This window comes from Vulpes lagopus, chromosome 2 (genome assembly GCF_018345385.1).
Source record: "Vulpes lagopus strain Blue_001 chromosome 2, ASM1834538v1, whole genome shotgun sequence".
Lineage (NCBI taxonomy): Eukaryota > Metazoa > Chordata > Mammalia > Carnivora > Canidae > Vulpes > Vulpes lagopus.
In genome coordinates, this window is record NC_054825.1 from 159,179,787 (window position 1) to 159,205,794 (window position 26,008).

Here is a 26,008-nt window from a genome sequence, read left to right on the forward strand (position 1 = left end):
CTTGCCTGCGCCAGCGCTGTCGCCGAGTGTCCCCGTCTCTATTTCAGACTCCCTCTCCCTTTGTGCGGCTCCATCCCTGCCCTGGTCTCTTGGCTCCGCATCTCGGTCCCTTGCCTCTCCTCCATCCTCTCTCCTCCTGCATCCCTCCATCCTCCCTGCACCCTCCCACCTCTTCTCCATCCCTCCGGCGCCCAGGCCCGCCCCCTGCCCCGGCTCCCCCTCCCCCCTCCGAAAGGGTTAACTTTGGGGAAGGGCCCGGAGTCCCCGGATGGTGATGTCAGCGTGCCGGAGAGAAAGGACGAGGTGGCGGGGGGAGGAGGAGAGGAGGAGGAGGCGGAGGAGAGAGGGCGCGTGGGGGGGTGGGGGGGACCTCGGCCTGCAGCATCCGCCGGCCCGCACCTCAGACCCCCCCGGCGGGGGGAGGCGCAGGAAGGGGGGGGCCGGCCAGGGACGGGCTGGGGAGGGGGGGCCGTGCAGCCCCCCCGGGCCATGCTGACTCCCGGGGCCTGACCCCCCCTCCCCCGGGCCAGCCCCCCCTCCCCCAGCTCCGCGGCCCGCCGACGGGGGGGGGCGCCCAGCCCAGCCCCCTGGGGACCCCCGGAGAGGTGGGAAGCAGCCGGGGGGGCCGGGACGGAGCTGTCGCCGGCCCCCACCGGAGGGACGGGGCGACCTGCCGCAGGGGGGGCGGCCGGGGGGCCGGTCGGGCCGGGACCAAGGGCACCATGTCGTCCGGGGCCAAGGAGGGGGGCGGGGGTTCCCCCGCCTACCACCTCCCGCACCCACACCCACACCCACCCCAGCATGCCCAATATGTGGGCCCCTATCGCCTGGAGAAGACGCTGGGAAAAGGACAGACAGGTGAGCCCGGGGAGGGGACACCTGGGGCGGGGGCTGGAGAGCTGGGGGCAGAGGGCGGGACTCATGGGTATTCAAAGGGCAGGGGCCGAATGCCCAGACCCAGGGGTCCCTCACAGGGAGGGGACTTGGGGTCCAGTGCGCTGGGTCCCGAGGTTGGAGGGGGCTGGGGGCTTGAACTCCTGGAGGGAGGTGCTGAGGCCCAAAGGCTCCCACCTCATGGGGGGCAGAAGTTGGAAGGGCTCCAGGGCCGCGGTGGGGAAGGGAGGCCGGCCTGCAGCAAGGGATCATCAGCCTGCACCGGGAGCTGAGGTGCTTGCTGCAGTACGCCGCGGGATGGGGGTGCACCCCGGGGCAGCCGCTTCTCTCTGCACTGCTCTCTGGCTGAGGAGGGCCTCAGGCTCTCCTGGCAGGCTGTCTGGGTGACCAGCAGTGAGGCTCCGGTGATGGGGTCTGCAGCATTCTCCCCTCTCCAGCATGCTGGCTCAGTGTGGGGAACAGAAATGGACAGGGAAAGTCAAATCTCCCAGGAGTGCTTGTGGAATCAGGGGTCATCCTTTGCTGTTGCTAAAGGCTGGCTCCAGTCGGGGCATCTTTCTTGCCAGGTGGAGGGTGGGTGGGTGTGAAGCAGGAGCTGCACACCCGTGTCCTAGGCAGGAGGCCCAGGGGTGGGCCCTCAATCTCTTGTGAAGCTGAGGTTCCAGGGCAACAGGGAAGAGAAAGGCTCAGACCTCAGGATCCTAGTGGTAAGGGTGTGAAGGTGTCACTGACCTGAATTCCTGAGTTATGGAAGAGGAAGGGGCCATGGGCTTGGACTCCTGGGTCTGAAGGAGGAGAAGCAGAGGGACTGGGGGCCTGGGCTTCTTGGTCTGAGGGAGGAGGGGGCTGGGGGCCTGGACTCCTGGGTCTGAGGGAGGAGGGGCTGAGGGACTGGGGGCCCAGGCTCCTGGGTGAGGGGGACTGAGGGAGGAGGGCTGGGGGCCTGGACTCCAGGATCTGTGGCTTTGAGCCTTACCCTTGGGAAGTAGGCATACTCTTGGGGTTTGCATGCTCCCAGCTACAGCTGCTACTAAAAGCAGATTAAAGGAGGGGATTAAAAGGTCAGGGTTTAGGAGGAGGTGGAGAAGGATGGTCTGGGAAGGGGACAAATGTGAAAGCATATTCCTTGGGAGACATGGAGTCTCCAGAAGATTGAAGAGCAGAGAATTTAAGGAAGTGATGGGTTGAGAGAGGGAGAGAGAGAGAGGGTGAATCAGGCAGGCAGGGAGACAAAATTCTGGAGACACAGTGAGGAAAGATTCTGTGGAGAGATGGATTTGAAGGGGTACATGAGGACAGAGAATCAGGGTGAGAATCAGGGGTGGCTATGGAGGTGATGGCAGGCAGAGAGGGACAGACAACCAGAAGGGACAGAACAGGGGCATCTGGCTGTTGCAGTCAGTGGAGCCTGCAGCTCTTGGTTCTTGGTCTCGGGGTTATGAGTTTGAGACCCACGTGGGTGTAGAGATTATCTAAAGGAGGGGGGGTGGGCAAAACAGAATGTCTATGTCTACAGGCAACAGCAAGAAGAGAATGTGTTTTGTGGGAATGGTAGCTGTCAGAGCCCTGGGAGCCCAGGTCAGGGTGATTCAGGCCAGCAGGGAAAGGAGGAGGAAAGGGGGTCATAATGGAGACTCAGGAGCCAGAGGCTGGGTGAGGGCTCTGGGACCACCCCCCCCCCCAGTTTAAGTCCTGCTTCCCCAGGGCTGGTTAAACTCGGGGTGCACTGCATCACGGGCCAGAAGGTCGCCATCAAGATCGTGAACCGGGAGAAGCTGTCAGAGTCAGTGCTGATGAAGGTGTGTGTGCACTGGAGGAGGAGATCCCTTTGGGGCTGAGGGGAGGGATGGGGGCCATGCTGACCTCCATTCCCATGTCCCGTGCTCCCCCCAGGTGGAGCGGGAGATCGCCATCCTGAAGCTCATTGAACACCCACATGTCCTCAAGCTGCACGATGTCTACGAGAACAAGAAATATTTGTAGGTATTTATAGACACCCAGCCCCCCATTCACCCCCCACCCCAAGTTCCTAAGGTGGGACCTTTCTGGAAACAAGTCCTGGAGGGGCCTGGAGAGACTTAAGGTCTCCTGACTAGAGTCACGGAAGGGCCAGTCTGTCCCTTTGCTACTGCACAGAGGCCCTCCCACACATACATACACACACACACACATCATCCTTGCTCCCACACCGACTGGCCTAGACTGATGCGAAGGGCCAAATGTGCCCTAGCAACAGGACAGCCGCATCAGCCATCCTGAATGGGGGACAGAGATCCATCCTGGCCCTTCTTCCCAGCCTCAGGCCCCCACCACACTGGACTACAGGGAACATTCTCTGCTAGATAATCCAGATGCCCTCAACCAGATCCAGCTTGCTAAGGGCAGATCCCCACCTCACTCCTCTTCACTGAGGCAATGGGAGTTTAGCAAAGCCTGAGGCTCAGTGAATCCTCCTTCCTAAACCACCCCTCTCCTGCTCCCTCATAACCATGGGTGCTGTGATGGACACCCCAAAAATGGCCTGCTTAGGAGTTCCGAGTCTGTGTTTCAAAGTTGATTACCCTCCAGGAAGATGGGAGTGGAGTCCAGCTGCCTACGGTACAGACAATAGGCCTTTGTCTGACTCTGGTGACCCAAGGGACAGCTGGGCTAGGCAGCGGGTGAGGGGCCAGATTCCTGCCCCCACCACAGAGTCCCCAGGATGAACTGACTCCATCCAATACCCATCAGACGCTGGGCAGGGTTTCCCCAGGCAGGAAGCGGCCCGGCCCCAGGGGCTCATGGGAATTGGAGTCCTCAGGCTGCCCCAGGTGTGGCAGCAGGGAGGGGCTTTGTCACCAACTGCTGGAGCTATCACTCCCACTCCACCTAGGTAGATAGAGGGGGCCCCATGGGAGTTTGGGTTTCACAGAGGACTATCAGCCTTCAAGGAGCTCATATAAATTGAACTCTTGTTCCCAGGGGCTGGTGGGAATCAGAGTTTAGCCTCCCGGAGCCTGATGGGATTTGGAGTCTTAGGGATCCAGGTGCTGATGGAAAAAATTAAGAGCCCATGTCCCAGAAGCTTCTGAGAGTTGGGAATTTTTAAACCTCTCAAGAGCTAATGGGACTTGTAGTCTTTTACCTTATGGTCGTTGACTTAGATTGGCGCACACTGCAGTCGTTATTTACCAGGAATTAATGAGAATTCGAGTTTCTACGTCCCAGAGGCTTACAGAAATGAGAGGCTTGGCTTTCCAGAAGCTGATGGGAGTGGAGGATGGGGGTGTCTTTATGTCCCAGCGTCCTGTGAGAATTGAGGTGTTTCTATCCTCCAGGTGCTAACGGAGTTGTCGTTATCTCCTGAAATAACTAGTAGGAGTCAAAGTACTGATACTCCTAAAATTGCCATGGGAGTTGGCTGCCTAGAGCTGGGGGGAATTGAGTTTTCGTTTCCCAGAGGCTTGATGGGAATTGGAGTCTCTTTTGTTGAGGGACTCATGGGAATTGGTGTCTTCTTCTTCCCCCTCCTCCCAGAGACTCATGGGAACTGGAGTCTCCTCCTCCCGGGGAATCATGGGAACTGGAGTCTCCCCCCACCCCCACCCCCACCCCCACTCCCACCCGGTCCCGGGTCTCATGAGACGGGATTCTTTGCTTACAGTGGGATGGAGGTCTTGTGCTGCGGTCCAAGGGCTTTTGAAAGAGGGAGACCAGGCTCTTTGGTCCTCCACATGCCCCTTCCAGCCCTCTGGCCCCTCCACGTCCCCCAGGTACCTGGTTCTGGAACATGTCTCTGGAGGTGAGCTGTTTGACTACCTGGTAAAGAAGGGGAGACTGACACCCAAGGAGGCCCGGAAGTTCTTCCGCCAGATCGTATCGGCGCTGGACTTCTGCCACAGCTACTCCATCTGGTGAGGGGGCAGCGGAGGGGAGGCTGGGATGAGCGCTGCCCACAAGGCTGACTGGAAGCCAGTGTGGTGCAGCCCCAAAATAAATCTTTATTCCTTTTTAAAAATTGAGATATAACTCATGTATCATAAAATTCACCCTTTTAAAGTATAAGATTCAGTGGGTTTTGGTGGACCTAGTGTTGTGCATTGCTGCTATGTAATTTTAGAAGATTTTCCTCACCCCCAAAATCATCACCTTGTACCCATTAAGCAGTCACACACACACACCCCCCCCAGCCTCCGACGACCACCAATCTGCTTTTTGTCTCCATGAGTTTGCCAATTCTGGACATTTCCTATAAATGAAACCATAGTATATGTGGTCTGTGTCTGGCTTCTTTCACTCAGCAAAATGTTTTCAGCGTTCATCCATGTGGTAGCATGTGTCAGTACTTCCTTCCTTTTCATGGCTGAACAGTATTCCATTGTGCAGATATGCCATATCTTGTTTATCCATTCCCCAGCTGATGGACACTTTAGTTGTTTCTGATTTTTGGCTGTTGTAAATAACATGAATATGGGAACATTCAAGTACAGATCTTAGTGCATACCTGTGTTTTCAATTTTCAGGTACATCTCTGGGGGTGGAGTAGTCAGGTCATGTAGGAACTCTGCTTAGCCTTTTGAGGAAGTGCCAGATCATTCTCCAAAGCGACTGTACCCTTCACCATCCCCGCCAGCAGTGCATGAGGGTTCCAATCTCTGTATGTCCTTGCCAACACTTGCTATCATGTCATGTGACTTTTTAAAAAAAAAGATTTTGGGACACCAGGGTGGCTCAGCAGTTAAAGTGTCTGCCTTTGGCTCAGAGCATGATCCTGGAGTCCCGGGATCAAGCCCCACATCGGTCTCCCTGCATGGAGCCTGCTTCTTCCTCTACCTGTGTCTCTGCCTCTCTCTCTGTGTGTGTGTCTCTCATGAATAAATAAATAAAATCTTTTTTAAAATAAATAAATAAATAAAAATTTAAAAATATATTTTATTTATTTATTCATGAAAGACACAGAGAGAGAGGCAGAGACATAGGCAGAGGGAGAAGCAGGCTCCCCGCAGGGAGTCTGATGCAAAACTCGATCCTAGGACCACAGGATCAGGACCTGAGCCAAAGACAGATGCTCAACCACTGAGCCACCCAGATGCCCCCACATGACTTTTTGATAGCCATCCTAGCGGGTATGAAGTGGTACCTCATTGTGGTTTTGATTTGTATTTCCCTGATGACTAATGATGTAGAACATCTTTCCATGTGCTTATTGGCCATTCATTTATCTTCCTTGAAAAAAATGTCCGTTCAGATCCTTTCCCCATTTTTTATTGAGTTGTCTTTTTATTACTGAGTTGTAAGAATTCTTTATTCTGAGAAGAGATAGGTCTAGGAGTTACTCCTAAGGGTTCTTTATTCTAAGAACAAATATTTTATTAACTGTATTTCTCAAGTTTTTTCTCCCAGTCTGTGACATGCTTTTCAGTTTTAATTTTTTTTTAATTTAAAATTTTTTAAACAACTTTTAAAAATTCTTTAAGTAATCTCTACATCCAATGTGGGGCTTGAACTTAGGACCCCAAGATCAAGAGTTGTGCGCTTGGGGCACCTGGGTGGCTCAGTCAGTTAAGCATCTGACTGCAGCTCAGGTCATGATCTTATGGTCCTGGGATCACCCCATGCTCAGCGGGGAATCTCCTTGTCCCTCTGCGCCACCCCCCTGCCGTGCTCTGTCTCAAATAAATAAATAACCACCCCCCAACAAAAAGAGAAAAAAAGTCACACACTGTTCCAAACGAACTAGCCAGGCACGCCACTTTTGTGTTTTTGTAGGAATGTTTTTTGAAAAGCAAGTTTTAAATTCTGATAAACTCAAGTTGGTCAATATTTTTTGTACAGTTTATGCTTTTTCTGCCCAGTCTATAGATCCTTGCCCAGCTCAAGGTCCCTAAGGCTTCCTCTTACAATTGCTTCTGGAAGTTATATAGTTTTAGCTCTTGCATTTAGGCCCATGATACGTTTCAAATTAATATTTGTCTGTGATGTGAGGTAAGGGTTGAAGTTTGTTTTTCTGGCATGTGAATGTCCATAGGAAAATATCATCTTTTTCTCGGTGAATGGCCTTGAGCTTGTCTTTTCAGCCTTATTTGTTTGCACTCCTTCAGTCTCTGGGATGGAGATTGGGGTGGGTGTCGGGGCAGAGGGGCTCAGAGTTCGGCAGGGAGTAAAGATTGGTAATGGAAAAGCATCCCATTTAAATTGTCAACACCTCCCTATGGACAAGACCCTGTCAAAATCCTGACATTAAAAACACTGACCTCTAGGGGGCAATAGTCAACATGTTTAACAACAGGTATGACCCAGTTACTGACCACTTCCAACAGAAACTAGAATCCTCAGCGCTCCCCCACCAAGATATCAACCCTTAAAACTTAAGGAATTTTGCTCCAGGGGAGAGGGCAGGTGTCTCCAGGAAGGGACAAGTGACTGGCTTGGGGTGACCTTATTATTATTATTCAGTATGGAAGTAGCTCAACATTAGCCCTCTTAACTCAGAATATCTCACTTAGTACCTATTCAAATATTTGTGGATAAAATCATATACTATCTGGGGTCTCCTATTAAATAATCCAGTGGAGGAAAGAGAGTATGTATGGGTGTAGATAAGGCCTGAGTTGGTAACAGATTTGCCCTGAGTTGGTAACAGATGAGGCTGGGGGATGGGCACATGGGGCTTCCTTATATTCTTCTATTTGGGAGCATGTTTGAAATTGTCCATAATAGTTTCCAGAAGGGCCCACCTCTGAGATATAGTAACCAGGGCCTCGGCCTCTGGGAGGAGACCAGAGGCCTGAGCCCCACCTGCCTGCCTCAGCCACAGAGACCTGAAGCCTGAGAACCTGCTTTTGGATGAGAAAAACAACATCCGCATCGCAGACTTTGGCATGGCATCCCTGCAGGTGGGGGACAGCCTCCTGGAGACCAGCTGTGGGTGAGTGGGGGCCTGGCCTCCGTCGTCCCGGGGAGGGAGTGAGAAGCCGGCCAGAAGCTCACACCACCTCTCTCCCTCAGGTCCCCCCACTATGCATGTCCAGAGGTGATTAAGGTGAGTGAGCAGGTGGAGAGGAGGGAGGCATGGCAGGAGTGTGGTGGACAGACTCAGTCATGGCAGGGCCTTCTCTTTTCCAGGGGGAGAAGTATGACGGCCGCCGGGCAGATATGTGGAGCTGCGGAGTCATCCTCTTTGCCCTGCTTGTGGTAAGGTGCCCTTCACCTCTCCTGCTCCGTCTTCTAGAACAATCCTGCCTGGTGGGAGCATAGAACATGAAGTTCCATCCTCCCCTTGGGGGTTGTCTTCCAAATATTTAACTGGTAACAGGAAGGTGGGAGGTATTAGCCATCAGACCAAGATCCTGGAGCAACCCCCCATACCCCATCTCTGTGCCCAGAGCTAGCCAGTCAAAAAACCGTGAGCCAATCCAGGGTGTTCCAGAAAGGGATGCGGCCACCAGCAGCCCTGGAGGGTTTGGGGACAATGGCTATTCTCAGGTGTTTGTTGCAATATGGTAATAACTAGTATAACCAGACCAGGCTTGTCAGCCTGACCCTTCCCCCAGGGCCTTTGCACCTACTCTTCTCGGCCTAGAATGCTCTTCCATCCCTACTAGTCCCATTGCCAATCACACCTAGACTGTTCTTCACCCTCAGTTCAATATTCATTTCTTAAGGAAGCCTCCCTTGTCCACCCCAACCCCTCATGAGGTCAGGCCCTCTGGGGGAGGCTCTGTCCTTCCTGGCAACTCTCAGAGTTGGCCATTGTGTGTTGAGCTATGCAGTTCCTTGTACGGTGTCTCCTTTTCTTTCTAAATCATCAGCTCCCAGAAGTCAGGGCTTTTGTCTTTGTGTGTTTTGTTCCATTGGCTCAACATGGTGACCTGGATTGGCACAGTCAGCCCTCATGAACTTACATGGGACAAATAAATTGGCAGCTTACTCTGTGCCAGGCACTGTTCCTCGTGTACTTGTCTCAAAAGCCCTAACGAGAAGTGACTGGCCCATGGGCACATGCTTACCAGTAGCAGGGCTGGGATCTGTGTTCGCTCTCATCACCACTAGCCTGTGTGACAGAGGGGACTGAAGCTGAACAGGCATGCCCGGGGCTCCCAGCTCCCCCTCTCCAGGAAGGGGGGGGGATGCCTGAGAGGTGGGTGCAAACGCTACAGGCTGCAGCCCTCCTGCAGCTGGCGACTCTGGAGCCCACCCAATTGAGTTCCAACCCCTGCTCCACCACCTTGAGCAAGCAAGTCAGTCTCCCTCTCTAGGCCTATTGCCTCATCTACCCACTGGGGGTACCTATGGTACCTGGAGTCACCAGCATTTCCATAGACTGTTCTACAGTCAGCCCTCTGAGCAGCGCTCAATTATTAGTTGTCATACTTCATTACTATTATTATTACAGCTGATCCTTATAATTTCTGGATTATGATCCTCCATATTTGCAAAGTTGCATGCTCACTGCAGTTTACATCCTCAAAATCATCACTGCTCTTGGTGTTTTCAAGGTCATCCTCAGACGTGCACAGGGTGGAAAAAAATTTGAGTCCCTGTCGCATGTGTTCCTGCCGAGGTGGCACAGGGCGACCCTTAGCTTTTTTTTCCCCCTTATTTCAGTTAATCTTGTGCACAGGTGTGTTTTTTGCGGTCTACTGAGTGCCGAGACCTTTTTTCACTTTTTTGCGCTTTTTTAAAAAAGATTTTATTTATTCATGAGAAACACAGAGAGGCAGAGACAGGCAGAGGGAGAAGCAGGCTCCCTGCGAGGAGCCTGATGCAGGACTCAATCCCAGGATCCCAGTGCAGACTCACACTGTCACCCCTGCAAGTCTATGTCCAGCATCTTCTCACCCTCCCCAACTTCATTGCAAAACCCGGCTCCCCTCTCACACTGCCTGCTTGCTTGGCCCTGTACTTCCTCATCACATGCACTCCCAGCTGTCTCATTCCACGTGTCCATTTGTTGTTTGTCCTCCCCACTACTCCTTCAACAACCATTGCCTATTTTTTTAAAATTTTTTTATTTATTGAGAGAGAGACCAAGCATGAGCAGGGGGCAGAGGCAGAAGGAGAAGCAGACTCCCCACTGAGCAGGGAGCCTGACACAAGACTTGATCCCAGGACCCCAGGATCCTGACCTGAGCCAAAGGCAGATGCTTAACTGACTGAGCCACCCAGGCCCCCCTCAACCATCATTTATCAATTCGTGTGTGCCAGGCAATATTCTAGACAAAGCTCTTTGGGTACAGGGACCTGGTGTGTCCCCTGCTCCATCCCTCTCAGCCAGATCAGAACCTGAGAGACAGCAAGTGTGCCCTCATGACATAGCTCCTAAAGTTCATTTACTCACCAGGGTCTCTAGGATGTGAGCTCTAGGAGGGCAAGAGCTTGTTTTGTCCATCATGAGATCCCTGACCCCAAATGGATGCTCATTTTTGTTGAATGAATGCATGAGGATTACCCCTTCTGAAAGTGGTCTGGGGAGAAAACTTTTTAAGATGCAGCCTCCGAGATCCCTGGGTGGTGCAGCGGTTTAGCGCCTGCCTTTGGCCCAGGGTGCGATCCTGGAGACCCAGGATCGAATCCCACGTCGGGCTCCCGGTGCATGGAGCCTGCTTCTCCCTCTGCCTGTGTCTCTGCCTCTTTCTCTCTCTGTGTGACTATCATAAATAAATAAATAAATAAATAAATAAATAAATAAAATGCAGCCTCCAAGCCACAACCCCAGCCTCTTAAGCACTGGGGCCTAACTTGTCCATTGCCAAGTCCCTGCTCTGTCACTCACCAACTCAGAGGCCTTGGGCAAATTGCTGGATCTCTGCATGCCTCAGTTTCCCCATCTGTAAAGTAGGATAATTATAGTCCCCTCCGTCCTAGTGCTTGTGGTAAGGACTTGACATGTCGGTTTGCCAAGCGCTTAGGCTTTCACCTGATACATCCTAAGCTCTATGTGAGGGGTCCTGTTATTTCTCACTCAGGGGGCTCTGCCCTTTGATGATGACAATCTCCGCCAGCTGCTGGAGAAGGTGAAACGGGGCGTCTTCCACATGCCCCACTTCATCCCTCCAGACTGCCAGAGCCTCCTGCGAGGGATGATTGAAGTGGAGCCTGAGAAAAGGCTCAGTGTGAGTTGGAATGAGCGGTGGGTCCTGAGGACAGAATCCCTAGGGGGCGGATGAGGATGGATTTCCAGGGTCTGCAAAACTATCCACTCCAAACTGGAGAGGACCCCCTTGGCAGGAGGGATGCCACCGTGCATGTGGGCCTTGTCCTCCCAGTGCTATCTGCAATAGTGGTAGGTTGAGGTGCTCAGTCTCCACTAGGGGAAGACCTAAGCTATCATCCTGCCCCTGGTGGAGAGGAGGGGGCACTGCCACGGACCCCCAATGCCGCCTCATCAACTTTCCTTGAGGCCTACTGTATTCATACCACCTCACTTCTGCTTCTCTACACCCACCCTCCGTACAGCTGGAGCAAATTCAGAAACATCCCTGGTACCTGTGAGTACGGGGACCTGGGTACCTGGTTCCCTGGGGGAGGAAGGGACGGGGCCCAAATTTCAAGGGACCCCAGCAGGAGAACCAGCCAGAGGCTGCGATGCCAAAGTTCCTCAATGAGGAAGGGCTAGGGACTCGGGTTTCTGGGTCCTGGGGGAAAAGGACACAGGCGGAGCAGGTTGGGGCCCAGAATACCTGCATCTTGGGTGGAGAGGGCTCGAATCCCGGAAGCCCGGTCCCCTGTAACGTTTCTCCCTCTCCCCAGGGGTGGGAAACACGAGCCAGACCCCTGCCTGGAGCCAGCCCCAGGCCGCCGGGTGGCCATGCGGAGCCTGCCATCCAATGGAGAGCTGGACCCCGACGTCCTGGAGAGCATGGCTTCGCTGGGCTGTTTCAGGGACCGTGAGCGGCTGCACCGCGAGCTGCGCAGCGAGGAGTAAGGCCCCCTGCCCTCAGCATACACCTGCTGCCCAGGTGCCCTCGTCCGGCGAGCAGCGGCAGCGCCCCAGATGGCCAGCAGACGGCGCGCCCAGGCCCCGCGCACGCGCAGACTCCCTGAGGCGTGGCACTCAGGCTGCTAGACAGGGAGGGCGTAGCCTAAAGCTCCCAGATGGTGCTGTTCCCGGAGGAACCACGAGGGGGCTGAAGGGCCAGTGGAAAAAAGGCAGACCAGATGCTGAGATGTATCAATAGGTGCTCAGACAGACTTAGTGTCCCACTGAGCGCTTACAAATAGTAAGTGTGGAGTTATTAGGTATTATTATTATTCCTACTACTGCTATTATTGTTAAGGAAGAGTCAGATGGTACCCCGACACAAAAAACTCACCATATTGATACCTAGGAAGATGGAACCATGGACAGAGATACTAGGTGTACCAAGCCCTCCAGGAGCCACAGCTGCAAGGAGGGGGTGAGACCTCTGGAACCCGACCCCTGACCCCAATCCTCTCCTACCCCCTTATTCCCCTTCCCCGTCAGGGAGAACCAGGAAAAGATGATATATTATCTGCTTTTGGATCGGAAGGAGCGGTATCCCAGCTGTGAGGACCAGGACTTGCCTCCCCGGAATGATGTTGGTGAGGAGACAGAGCTGGAAGTACAGACCCCAAATTCCAGGGGGAGGAAGGAGCTGCAAGCCCTTAGCTTCTGGGTTTAGAGCCCCTGACTTGCTCTGTGACCTTGACACAACTCTCCGTCCTGGGCCTCTGTTTCCCTGTGTGTATGAGTGCCATGTACAGCTGGACAAAGACATCTTCTGATAGAGTTAAAACTCTCTTTGCCCTCAGATCCTCCTCGGAAACGTGTGGATTCCCCCATGCTGAGCCGTCATGGGAAGCGGAGGCCAGAGCGGAAGTCCATGGAAGTTCTGAGCATCACAGATGCTGGGGGCGGTGGCTCCCCGGTGCCCACCCGACGGGCCCTGGAGATGGCCCAGCACAGTCAGAGGTGGGAGCCCTTGTTTCTCCAGTGGATCCAGAGTTCTAGCCCCAATTCCACCTCAGTGGTCCCTCTCTAGGCCTCAGGTCCTCATCTCAAAGGCACGAGAAAGGGAGAGGACATCTGAGCCTCGTGAAACCCATACACCTGTTTGTTTGTTTTTTTAAAACTCTCCTGGAAACAGATCACGTAGTGTCAGTGGAGCATCCACCGGTCTGTCCTCCAGCCCTCTCAGCAGCCCAAGGGTAAGGCCAGCTCCCCAATTAAGAAGGAGCAAGGGGGTGAAGACACTGGAGCAAAGATTGTGCAGCAGAAACTATCATTCCCATGATGTCTTGAGGCATTGCCTCTTTGTCCCTATAGGGCCCCAATCCCAAAGCCGCATGAGTAGTTGGGCATTTCCACCTCCTGTAGGATTGGGTTTTTAGTGTATGTCGTGGGTTCATTTATTCACTTAACAAAAGCTAACTGAGCGCCTCCTTTGTACCAGTCACTGTGCTAGGTCTATAGCAGTGAGCATGGTAGAAAAAGTCTCTCAACCTAACACTGTGGGTTGGGAGGGGAAAATAATTGGACTACAAGTTCCAACAGGCATCAGGACCCACCTCCCTAAGTATGTGCGAATGAGGCTCTAGAGCCTCCTGGGAGTTGTAGTCCGCCATCTCACCCATCTCCACTCTTCCACAGAGTCCTGTCTTTTCCTTCTCACCTGAGCCCGGGGCTGGCGATGAGGCTCGGGGCGGGGTCTCCCCAACTTCCAAAACGCAGACGCTGCCTTCTCGAGGCCCCAGGGGTGGGGGCGCCGGAGAGCAGCCCCCGCCCCCCAGTGCCCGCTCCACGCCCCTGCCTGGCCCCCCAGGCTCCCCGCGCTCCTCTGGGGGCACCCCCTTGCATTCGCCCCTGCATACGCCCCGGGCCAGCCCCACCGGGACGCCAGGAACAACACCACCCCCAAGCCCCGGCGGTGGCGTCGGGGGAGCCGCCTGGAGAAGTCGTCTCAACTCCATCCGCAACAGCTTCCTGGGCTCCCCTCGCTTTCACCGGCGCAAGATGCAGGGTACGGAGTCCCTGAGGGTGCAGGGGCTGGGGGCATGGACTCCTGAATCCTAAGATGGGGAGAGAGCTGTGGGCCTGGAGTGGGAACTTCCTGTGAGCAAATGGGGTTGGAGTAGAGATTCAGGCTTTGGGGAGAGGGGCGTGGCTTCTAGCTCTGGAGGAGGAGCCTCTCAGGGACACACCCCTTCAGGCCTGGCTCATCTTCCCATTGGCTTATAGCTAGCAAATTCTACCCCTCAGGAGGCGTGGCTTAACAGATGGGCCCGCATCCCTGGAAGGACCACCAGTCAGCATGCCATTTGGGGTTTAGCTACTGGGAGATGAATGGGCCCTGGGATCTGAAACCTCTGGTTGGAGGGTACCGCTGGCCCGCGTGCTGGACCCCAGGATGATGTGCAAGTGTTGACCATATTCTCCCCTCCCTCACCGCCCCCGCCAGTCCCCACTGCCGAGGAGATGTCCAGTTTGACGCCAGAGTCCTCTCCAGAGTGAGTCTGACAGGGAAGGGAAGTGAGAGGATGGAGGGAGGTGTTTATTCCCTGAGCCCCTGACCCCCCTGCTGACCTGCCTCCAAACATTCCCTTTTACTCAGGTTGGCAAAACGTTCCTGGTTTGGGAACTTCATCTCCTTGGACAAAGAAGAACAAATATTCCTTGTGCTAAAGGACAAACCTCTCAGCAGCATCAAAGCGGACATTGTCCATGCCTTCCTGTCGGTGAGGGGACCTGGGTCTTTCCTGTGTCCTGGCCCTCACAGGACTACAAATCCCAGCAGCCCCTGGGGTCCACCACCATCGCTCTGGCCTGGCTTCCTCCTGAGGCTCATAGGATCTGTAGTTTACCATTCAGAGTTGGGTTTGGTCACTGTCAGGGCAGGGAGGTGGGAGAGGTGCCCTGGGGCCTGGAGGTGATGGCATGGGACAAGTCTCTAGAGTATTGATCAGTTGCCATTCCATGACCACCACGTCTGAGATTAGCAGAAGGAACCACTTTTCCCACTGGGTCCTCTGGTTCTTTGCTCTAGGAGCTAGTAGGACTTACAGGGGTTTTTTTGTTTTGTTTTGTTTTTAAGATTATTTATTTATTTATTCATGAGAGACACAGAGAGAGAAGCAGAGACGTAGGCAGAGGGAGAAGCAGGCTCCACACATGGACTCTGATGTGGGATTCCATCTCGGATCCCGGGATCATGCCCTGAGCCAAAGGCAGACACTCAACCGCTAAGCCACCCAGGCATCCCAAGACTTACTGGGTTTTTTGTTTTGTTTTGGTTTTTTTTTTTTTTGACTTTTTTTTTTTTTTTTTTGACTTTTTTTTGACTTACTGGTTTTGAGGCTGATATGGCAATGCCTGTGGAGACAGAGAAGTTTGTGTCGTGTGATTCTGGAGCCTAGGGCTGATACCTAGAAGCAAGAGTCCCTGTTACATGGGAATTCAGTTGTTCAGCCATTCCTGAGATACCTTTAGAGTTGGACAAGAAAACTACTAGTCCCAGCAGGCAGTGGGGTCTCCCAGTATCTCCTCGGTTATTTTTTCCCCCAGTGGCTGATGGAACTTTTAGTTCCTTGGGCAGATGTAGTTGTGGGGATGGTTAACCATTCTCTGGAATCAGGTCACTGGAATCACCCCCTGCTTCTGTCCCCCACCTGTCTCAGATCCCCAGCCTGAGTCACAGTGTGCTGTCACAGACCAGCTTCAGGGCCGAATACAAGGCCAGTGGCGGCCCATCCGTCTTCCAGAAGCCTGTCCGATTCCAGGTGGATATCAGCTCCTCAGAGGGTCCAGAGCCTTCCCCACGACGGGATGGGAGTGGCAGTGGTGGTATTTACTCAGTCACCTTTACGCTCATCTCTGGTAAGTTTCCCTCAGCAAGGCTGCCTACAGCCTAGTGTTTGGGACACTCAAGACAACTGAGTTAGGATAGTGGCCAAGGTAGCAAGAGGGAGGAAGAGGTGGTGCCCAGCTACTGCTGACTACGTGAGCCCCCTCCTCACTCAGACCCCTACATTCTGTCTACCCTTTTTCTCATTGACATTTCATGGACATTTGTGATGTTCCCAGTGCTTTACATACACTGTTGTATTGAAGCTTCCCAGCAGCCTTTGAGGTATTAGTGATCACCCACCTTACAGAGGAGAAAACAGAGTCCTATAGAGGTAAATTGACTTGAGAGAGTCAGGCTGCAAACCACGACAGAGCTGGGCTCAGCCTAGCCCTGCTGACCTCGAAGTGCAGAGCTCCTTTCCTACTTCCTTAAGACCATACAGCAGACAGGCAAAGACATGGCTCACTGAGATCCAATGTCATTCCTGCACCCAGAGCAGACATCACCAGCCAATCACCGCACTTCATCCTGCTGAGCTCAGCAGCAGCCTCAGAAATCGCAGGCAGCCATGACAATCAGGAGTTGGCACCAGAGATGAAAACCGCAGAAAAGCCTTCCTTCCCATTCAGCTTAGTTTCTGAGCCCTGATGACAAGGGTTTGAGTAACAAGGGATGCTTCTGTTCACTACCCTTGTTAGCAGTCTTAATATGTCACAGTTGGGAGATGAGCTTGCTCCCAAGTTTCTATACCAGCCTGCCACAATGTTACATCACTAAGATGAATTATGATGCATTTTTTCCCCTTTCCCTTAAAGACTGATATGCAGGACTTTCTCGATTTTAAGGGGTTTTTTTTGTTTTTTGTTTTTTGTTTTACTTTCCATTTATTTTTCTTATGTTTCTGGCTCTTCAAGGCCTCAACTAGAAACTAGCAAGTAGTACAGTTTCTTTCAACAGAAAACCACACCCATCATTATTTCAATGCCAATCTTTCTCAGCCCCAGCTGCAAAGTGTAGGTTTATGCCTGGCCCCACAAAGGGTGAGAAATTGAGACCAAGAGGAAGAGAGTCCTTTGCTGGGTTCCACAGGGTGGGAGTGTCTTCAGTATCTCTGTCCTCAAGTTCCATGTCCATGTCCGTCTCCCCTCCAGGTCCCAGCCGTCGGTTCAAGCGAGTTGTAGAGACCATCCAGGCACAGCTGCTGAGCACTCATGACCAGCCCTCCGTGCAGGCCCTGGCAGGTGGGAGGCAGGGGCCGGAGGCGATGTCTGCTTCTTTTATCCTGTGGGCTGGAGGGAAGACCTCCTGCTGAGCAGGTGCCCCAGGGCTTCAGTTTGTGGGCAAGGATCACAGGTTCTCAGAGAGGCTGGGTCCTGAGCTCCATCCAGGGAACCAGGCCATCCCAACCTGAGACGGCCTTGTGGCTAGGGAGGGGCACCTCCAGGGATCCCTAAGAGGATGACTGGTTTCTGTGTCGGGGATGTGGGATTTTCTGCTAACAAAAATTCTGAAACTGTGTTCTGGAGAAGAGTAATCAACCATCCAGGTCTGTTCAAACCCCTCCGCCCCCGCAAAGCAACCCACTATAGGCTCCCCTGGGCCCTGTTGCCAGGGAACGTTTCCTGTGCTACCCCCACAACCAGGGTAGCAGAAGGAAAGGGGACCAATCCTTCTGGCTGTAATCTAGGGATGTGAATCTGATTAGCTGCTGTGACAAGCTGTCTCTTAGCGCATGGTGTCATAGCCAAAGTCTATGAGAATGCCCCCTAAAGGTGGGCCTCTGGGACTGACTTGGCCCAGTTTCCAAAGCCACAGAGGTTGGGGGGCCCAGGATGCATGACCTGCCATCCTGAGGCTGCCAGGTCTGGCTGCAGATGTGAGTCCTCCTGGCAGCCATCTCTGCAGGCTTCTAGTCCCATGATGGGGGCCCTGGTCTCACCATGCTGTTGCTGGAACATATTCTTTGGGGTTGGCAGCCTGGAGGTTACTGAAACCACACTGCTTCTTCCTCCGCAGATGAGAAAAACGGGACCCAGACTCGGCCTGCTGGCACCCCACCCAGAAGCCTGCAGCCCCCACCCAGCCGCCCAGACCCAGAGCTGACCAGTTCTCCCCGCCGAGGCCCTGCTAAGGACAAGAAGCTCCTGGCCACCAATGGGACCCCTCTGCCCTGACCCCAGGGGGCCAGGGAAGGAGGGAAACCCCCTCAACCCCCCTTCCCTGCCCCCTAACTGTGAATCTGTAAATAGGGCCCAAGGAGTATATAGGGAGGGGAGAGACACAACAAACCCAGCCTCACCCTGCAGGGATGGGGCTCAGGGGGCCGTGCCCAATGGGGGGTGGTTCTGGGGGGGAACTGAGGGCGGGGGAGCTGTTTCTATTTTATTTATTGATTAATTTATTATTTTATTTATTGATCAATCTCTCAGTGGGGTGGGGGGAGGGACGGGGGCTGGTTGGGGTGGCTTAGCAGATCCGGACGGAGAGGGCCATCTGTCCTTGTGTCCCCAACTCCTCCTTCCCAGGCACCCCCCCCCTTCCCCAGCTCTCCCCTCCCTTCAAAACCTTCTGTACGGATTTGCTCTCCGGAAGGAATTCTGGTTTCGCGTGACCCTGCCTGCGTCCGTGTCTCTGATTCCGCCGGCGGCAAAACAAAACAAAAACAAAAAAATTAATAATAATAATAATAATAATAATAAATAGCCTTGAGCAGGGATGGTTGGCTGGCCTTGGCCTCTCACTTCCCAGGTGGCCCTGATCGCAGCACTGGCGCCAAACCACACCAATCGGACTGCCATTCACAGGGGGACCTGCAGGGAGATGGGGGAGGCCGGTGGGGGGCTGAGGCTGGGGCCCGGCTGGAGACACAGGGTGCAGCCGTCCAGGCAGGAAAAATCCACCGCAAACAGGCCGAAGAGCATGAACAGCAGCATGGCGATGGCCCACTCGCAGGCAGCGGAGGCCGAGCGCAGCGGCCAGTGGTGGAGGATGACCACTTTACACCAGGGTCAAGGGCCACAGCAAGCAGGAAGGGTCCGGGAACCTGCTGGGTCACTGTTGCTGGGTGTCCTACACTGGTGGAATGGCCTCCAGCCGGCCACCCAGCTCCCAGACACTTACAGGGATGCCTTCCGACCCGTCCAAGGCCGTTTCCCAGATGTTCCACTGGCATGTTCCTCCCGCTCCTATGGTATTTCCAACATCCCAAAACAAGGTTTTTGTCTTACCCTCAATCCTCCCTGACCCCATCAGGGCTCCACCATCACCATCTCCCACTTGCCTTGTTAGACAAGCAGCTGCAACTGCTTCTTCCATCAAATATTCAGGGTTTCCTAAAGACACCGACCAGGGCGCTGGCCTTGGGCTCTGTTGGCAACTTTCATCCCCCACCTGTGGCACACTGGCCACTCCCACTCACCCCCTAAAATATTCTCCTCTTCCTGGTGTTCCCATCTGATGACAGTTCTGCCAGCCACTCACCCCCTCCCCTTCCTCATCCCCATGGCCAGCTGGTTGCCCAAGGTTTATCCCATTGGCCTAGCTCATCTCTTTCTGGTCTGCCCTGTCTCATCTCCAGTCCTCAATCCCCTGCACCTGAAAACTTCCTTTTCTTTATCTTTTTCTTTTCTTTTTCTTCTTCCTTTCTTTAAGTAAACTCGGCACCCAAAGTATGATTTGAACTCATAACCTCAAGATCAAGAATCACATGCTTTGCTGACTGAGCCTGCCAGGTGCTCCCTGAAAACCTTTTCAACCACCAGCACACACACACTCCAACCTCAGACTATCAGAGAGGTCCCTGATTTTCTGGGGCCCCCTCACTGCAACAACCTTTCTGTTTATCAACCTAGCTAGCTCCCACCCACTCCTAGATCAGTTTAGACATTTCATTCATTCAAGGATTTTTAGGCAGTGAATAAGGCCAACATCACCCCGACCCCATGAATCCTAGAGCAAAGGAGACATGAGAGCACCTACACACAAGGTGGTTACCCCCAGAAATGGCCTTATTCCTCCCCTGCTCATATGCTTTCCATGGTTCCCTATTGAGCCATGCAGAAATGAGAGCCTTTAAAACCTCACCTGAGCACTGGAGATGCTTGTCTCAGGCCCTGCCAGCAGCTTCATCTCCAAGCTGGTTCTCCCACCCTCAGCATGCACCTGTAGTGTCTCCCCAACCTCCCAATGCAGGCAAAAAGCTGGTTCTGCAAGACCAGTTCAGAATCTGCCAGTTCGCAGACCCATCCTTGCAGACCCCCTGCTCCTATCACACAATGCTGGCCATCTTCAACTAGTAATGATCGAGCCTCAATTAAACCTCAATGGCTGCGATACTGCCACAGCACAAAGCTTGCTGGCTGTCTTTATGGTCGGTCCATCTCCCTGCTCCAGGGCCAAGGGATACTTGAGCCCCACAGAATAAGAACCCTGCAGCCTAACTGATTATCAACCCAACTGGGGTTTTAAAAGGAGCCAGCAAGGAGTACCTGAGCCATTCAGTTAAGTCACCAACTCTTGGTCTCAGCTTGGGTCATGGTCTCAGGATCCTGGGATGGAGCCTCATGTCAGGATCTGTGCTCAGCTCCTCTTCCTGTTCTCTCTCTCTCACTCACTCTCTTTAAATAAATAAATAAATAAATAAATAAATAAATAAATAAATAAATCTTTTTAAAAACAAAAGTATAATAAAATAAAAGGGGCCAGCTGGATCTTATCACCAACAGGGCCTCTGCAGAGGAGAGATGTTGCTCATATGGCTGGAGTAGCTAAAGGCTTAGCTGAGGGGTCAGCCCGTCTCACCTATTCCATGGGATTCAGTTTGCTGCTCTGGGAGATGGGACTGCCAGCTCCATTTGTAGGGATAACTCCAAATAAGCAGATGTCCTCGTGCAGAGAGCACAGGACCTCAGCTTGCTTCCCTCTAGCCTCTTCTGAACACCAGTAGCTTTCTGGTCGCCCTTCCACCCTGCCCTAGTAGGATATCAGTCAGGGAGACTGAGTTTGCCTCCAGGCCTCTCATCTCTCAGGGCACTTCACCTGTCAGTAATCAAAACAACTCCATTTTATAGATACGGAAACTAAAACACAGACAGTGATTTGAGCCACCCAGAGGCGTGTCGTGTCGTGCTATGGAGACTAAGAACTGGGCTGGGTGGAGTCTTTCCCCAGAAGTAGGCATGATGGTAAATGGTTAACTACCAGCTCTGATTTGCAGCGTTGGCCAATTTCTATGTTGTGAAGACTCTCACCAAGGTCAGTGGTAGCACCAAACATGGAGTTGGGAAGAGATACGAACTGGTCTCAAGAGCTGGTGCAAGCTGCCTTCCGCCTACCACAAGTTCCACCATTGGACTTCATGATGGGTCTTGGCCAAGAGACTCCCTGCTATCTGAACCTCAGTTTAGGCCTCAGTCTTAGCCAACATGATGCCTGGCACAGGGCAGGTACCCCAAACAGACCACTACCACTGGTTTTACCATCCTCCCAGAATTTCTTGGTTGCTCACTATGCTGGAAACCCATCTAAGCACCTCACAGGTATTACTTCCTTCATTCTTTACAACTCGGGGTGGGAGAGCAGCCCTATTATTAGCCACATTTGACAGCTGAAGGAGCACAGGGAATGAGAAGTTCAGCCAATGGAGCCCCCCACACACACACACAAGCTGGTACTAGGGGAGGTGGAATCCAACCCAGGCTGCCTAACCCCAGGGTTGATGCTTTCCATTACTCTATCATACTAAGGAGGCTGAGACGGAGAATGGACAGGGCACTGCATATTGCAGGTAGCCAACCCATCCCAATGACCCTGCCACTGGCCCGGGTAAGGATACTGGCCACCATGAGGATGGTGCAGAGGCTGCAGAGGCCCAGGCGGAGTGGCCTGATCCAGGGGGCCCCAGGTTGGGGCAGGCTCTTCATCCACCAGAAGAGAAAGAGCTGCAGCCAGAAGTACAGGTTGCCCACGAATAAGGCAAAGAAGGCCCCTGTCAGATGTACGGGCAGCTGGTTCTTTTGCTGGAAGGAAAAGGGACCAGAATTGAGAAGAAGATAGATAAATGGGGATGGCAGGGGATGGAGGGTACAAGGGCTGTAATGGGGGGAGGGGTCCTTGACCTACCCAGTGGACTGTGAAAACTGCCATAGCCAGTTGACTGGATTATTGATTAGGTGTATTGGCTAGTGTCAGCTCCAGCAGGGCAGGCATTCTAATCTGTTGCTCACTGCTGTGGCCTCACTCCCTAACACAGGGGCTGGCACATCATAGGCGCTCAGGAAATATTAGTGCAATACATCTTTCATTCTCAACCAGGGTGGGGGGAGGGCTGACACTGGCATCCAGGGGGTAAAAATTGGTTTTCAGAGGGTGAAAAGTTCTTAAATATTACAATGGTTTGTGGCTTACTGATACATCGTACATGTTACTTAATATTTTTTTAAATATTAAAAGTTTAATGAGGAGAAGCGATGACCAGCGGGAAATGGCTTTAAAAGACTCCTTAGGGGAACGATATAATAATTTTAACAAGTCACAGTTGTGGAGTACAGGACTAAACGAATGAGTGAATGAGCGCTATGCAGAGGGAATTTTTATGAACAAGTTGGAGGCAGCCTCTTATCCTGCAGTATACTCAGCAAGGGCGGGGGGCGGGGGCGGCAGGGGTTGGAGAGACCTCACAGTAAAATTAAATAACAAAATAATCAATAAGCTTTCTTCAATTGATCATCCATTCATTTGTTCTACAAATATCAACTGAACTTCAAGGTGAAGAATGTGAGTTCTGGAGTCTATGAATCTGGGTTTATTTCTGACCCCCACAGGCCAGCTGATTAAAAACAAAAACAAAACAAAAAACAAAAATAAAAAGTTCTGTTTGACCAAAAAGGGTCTAGCTAGAGCCCTTGAGGAGATGGATGAAAATTCATACAATGTAAAACCTAAGAATGAGTGGCTCTGAGTAATTTCATTATTAAAAGGGGAAAGGGGCAAAGAACCGCAGTGAATTACCCCAACCTTCTAGTGTTCAGTGGAATCGCTATACCAAGAGCCTCTGGGGCACTCCATCCAGAGAGCCGAGGAGCTCACCTTCTCCCCGGCCCAAAAGCCACAAGAGAAATAGAAGTCCCAGAAGGTATGGGACACCTGGGTGGCTCAGCGCTCAGCGGTTGGCCGTCTGTCGGCCTTTGGCTCAGGGCGTGATACCGGAGTCTCAGGATCGAGTCCTGCATCCAGCTTCCCGCATGGAGCCTGCTTCTCCCTCGGCCTCTGTCTCGGCCTCTCTCTGCCCCCACCCCCTCTCTCATGAATAAATAAATAAAATCTTAAAAAAAAAAAAAAAAAAAGAGAGAGAGAGAGAGAGAGTCCCAGAAGGCCGTTCGCGGAGGAGCCCCCACCCCCACCCCGCCAATAGAGAAGGCGGAGGCCCCGGGGGGTGCTGGGAGCTGTAGTCCCAGACTCGGGCTGGTCCGAACGCCCGGCTGGGCTCCTGGAGTGCACGCCGTCTCACCTGGAAATTGCCCACCACGGAGGTGCCCAGGGCACACAGAAGCCCCGTCCACAGGATCACCTGGTTAAACCATCTTCCGACTCCCCAGTCCCGGAGCTGGTGGTAACGGATGATGCAGATCCAGGCGGCTGGGAGAAGAGGGAAGTGGGCGGGCAAGCCGGGCTCGGACTCCTGGGGCCAGGGTGCAGAGAGATTGGGCGTCTGGGGGTGAGGGCCTAACCCCCACATCTGGGGATGGAGTGCGGAGAGACTGGGCGTCTAGGTATGGGGGCCTAACCCCCACATCTGGGGGATGGGTTGTAGAGAGATTGGGTATCTAGGGGTGGGGGCTAACCCCCACACCTGGGGGCCGGCACTCGGGCCCCCTTGGCCGGGGGGTGCTGAGAATATTTACCCATAGCAGCTCCCATGTTGAGCAGCTGGCTGAAGATGCAACTCTGAGGGGGGTAAGATCCACAGAGGCTGGGGGAGACAAAGGATCGTCCTGTGGCACCTCGGAGCCAGGCCCCCCTCCTCTTTTACCTTGGAACCACCCTCCTACCCCCTCCTCCAGCGCCATAACTACCTGATGTAGGGAAAACCTTCGGTGAGGTTCACAGACCTGTTGGCTACGGCCAGGGCAAAACTGAAGTACAGGGAGACATCAAAGTGGTTTTAAATGACAGCTTTTCTTTCTGTTACCCACAGAAACAAGGACTTCTAGCTCCCTCCTCCCTCAGACCCAAGAGTCCAGGCCCCAGCCCCTCCTCCCTCAGACCCAGGAGTCTAGGCCCCAGCCCCTTCTCTCTCAGACCCTGGAGTCCAGGCCCCCGGCTCCCTCCTCCCTCAGGCCCAGGGGTCATCCTGCCTCTAATACTCACACGGTCCAGACTCCAGTGATAGCCCAGAGGGCCAGGAAAGCAGGCAGCAGGGACAGGTAGCCCCACATACCGGGCTCTGCAGGAGAAGGAAAGGGACCACAAGCCTTTCTCTGTCTGTCTGTCTGCCTCTCTCTCAGGTGAGGAAACTGCCTTAAGAGTCCAGGTGCATTAGAAGGTGGCCTCCTGGCTCTGAGGCCCTCATTGGCTCCTGGGCAGAAGCTGTGGGTGAGGGGTCTGGTCTGATGAAGCCAGATCACAGCCTGGGGCGCTCTCCCTCCTGGAACAACTGTTTCTCCATCCTGACCTCCCAGTTTTTCCAGGCTGGCCTCCCTCTACCCAGCCTCTGAGCCTCTCCCAGCCAGCCCTCCACTGGTGGCCCCTGGGCTTGCCTGTATGCTCACCTGTGCGAACTCTCCCTCTGGCTCTCTCGTCCTAGGCCTGGGGCCGTGGGAGAGGTCGGAAAGGGAGAGGGGACATGGGGTGGGGCCCCGTTGGCGGCAGCGTGGCGGAGCCAAAGTCCGCACGGCAGGACAGCAGGCAGACAGACTGTCCCACTGACTGACCTGCCACCTTCTTTGGGACCTCGCCCCTGAACTGCCACTTCCCCACTCAAAACCTTACCAGCAGCACCTCAGATAGCTTCGCCTGGCCCCAACTTCCTTACTCCAGCTTCAGAAGTTCAACGTCCAAGCACCCAGCCCTTGTCTTCCCCAGGACCCAGAATCTGAGCCTCCAGCTCCCTCTACTCTTCCTCCCTTGGGCCCCAGCCATCCAGACCCCAGTCCCTTCTAGAATTTCTACATTTGCCTGGGCCAACCTCCTAGCTCTTACCTCCTCCAGTGCCCCAGAATCCAGGCCCACAGGCCAGGCTCCTCTCTGGGTACAGTTTCCGTCCTTAGGCTGTTGGGTGTGGGGCCCTGGTGACCCTGCTTCCTCCTCCTCACTTGCTTTCCCCTCTCCCTTCCTCTGGGCAGCAGCTGGAATTCCCCAGTGGGTTGGCTCAGGGTGGGAAGGGAGGCCTTGGTGTCGACATCTCCATCTAATGAGCCTCCCCCCTGAAAGCAATTGCTTCCTCTACTCTGATCCTTCTTTTCTCTGTCCGGCATAGCAATGCTCAACTAACTCTGGTTTCCTCCCCTCTTAAAAATCAGGCCATTGGGCCCCAGCCTCCTCCTGTTTCCCCTGGACCCAAGAGTCCAGGCCCCCAGCCCCTCCTCCCTCAGACCAAGAGTCCAGGCCCCCAGCCCCTCCTCCTTCAGACTCAGAGGCCCAGGCTCCCAGCCCCTCCTCCCTCAGACTCAGAGGCCCAGGCTCCCCCCCACCCTCAGACTCCGGAGTCCAGACCCCCAGCCCCTCCTACCTCAGATCCTGGAGTTCAGACCCCCAGCCCCAATTCCTTCAGACCCTGGAGTCCAGGCTTCCAGCCTCTCCTACCTCAGACTCTGGAGTCCAGACCTCCAGCCCTTCTTCCTCAGACCTGGGAGTCCTGAACCCCCCTCAGACCTAGAAGTTCCAGCTACCTTCTCCCTCAGCCACCTCTTTTTTTTTTCAATTTGTGCTAAAATTCACAAGACATAAAATTAACTATTTTAAAGCAAACAGTTCAGTGACATTTGGTACATTCCTAATGTTGCACAACTGCCATGTTTATCTAGTTCTAGAACTTTCTCATCATCCTGGAAGTAATCCTCTCCCCACCAAGTGTAGGCACTCCCCATTCCCTCCTGTCCCCCATCCCCTGGCCACAACCAGACTGCTTTCTGTGTCTGTGGATTTGTTCATTCTGGACATTTCATATGTGTTTCAGTTTCATCCACATTGTAGAGTGTGTCAATGCTTCATCTCTTTCCACGGCTGAATAGAAGTCCTATGTCTCTGGGGACTTACGAGTCTGAGATCCACCTTTTCTTGGTCATGCTGCCCCAGCAACTAGCACTTTAGGCTGTCAGCTTCCTCAAGAG

The 26,008-nt window shown here is 53.6% G+C and overlaps 2 protein-coding genes across 4 annotated transcripts; one reads left to right on the forward strand and one right to left on the reverse strand.

Annotated features, from left to right (window-relative positions):
* Positions 1–517: 517 nt before the first annotated feature.
* Positions 518–18,291, forward strand: BRSK1 (BR serine/threonine kinase 1). Of its 2 annotated transcripts, XM_041745653.1 has the most exons (19): positions 518–858; positions 2,599–2,693; positions 2,788–2,873; positions 4,647–4,787; positions 7,685–7,801; positions 7,882–7,915; positions 7,999–8,067; positions 10,842–10,988; positions 11,332–11,363; positions 11,626–11,796; positions 12,341–12,438; positions 12,649–12,808; positions 12,984–13,044; positions 13,487–13,856; positions 14,295–14,343; positions 14,448–14,571; positions 15,511–15,709; positions 16,832–16,921; positions 17,697–18,291. In XM_041745653.1, the coding sequence occupies exons 1-19, from the start codon at positions 723–725 to the stop codon at positions 17,852–17,854; spliced, it is 2,337 nt and encodes a 778-aa protein (XP_041601587.1). In that variant the 5' UTR covers positions 518–722; the 3' UTR covers positions 17,855–18,291. The 2 variants fall into 2 exon arrangements, with proteins under 2 accessions (XP_041601587.1, XP_041601588.1); XM_041745654.1 differs by lacking the exons at positions 518–858; positions 2,599–2,693 and having other exon boundaries at positions 2,788–2,877.
* TMEM150B (transmembrane protein 150B) lies at positions 16,411–25,241 on the reverse strand. Of its 2 annotated transcripts, XR_005986262.1 has the most exons (8): positions 24,879–25,241; positions 24,048–24,123; positions 23,753–23,812; positions 23,582–23,649; positions 23,188–23,315; positions 21,514–21,697; positions 18,246–18,675; positions 16,411–16,969 (listed from the first exon to the last, which is right to left on the reverse strand). XR_005986262.1 is itself a non-coding variant. In XM_041745655.1 (7 exons), the coding sequence occupies exons 2-7, from the start codon at positions 24,113–24,115 to the stop codon at positions 18,479–18,481; spliced, it is 705 nt and encodes a 234-aa protein (XP_041601589.1). In that variant the 5' UTR covers positions 24,116–24,123; positions 24,449–24,833; the 3' UTR covers positions 18,433–18,478. The 2 variants fall into 2 exon arrangements, 1 of the variants encoding a protein (XP_041601589.1); XM_041745655.1 differs by lacking the exons at positions 16,411–16,969; positions 24,879–25,241 and adding an exon at positions 24,449–24,833 and having other exon boundaries at positions 18,433–18,675.
* Between the last annotated feature and the right edge of the window lie 767 nt (positions 25,242–26,008).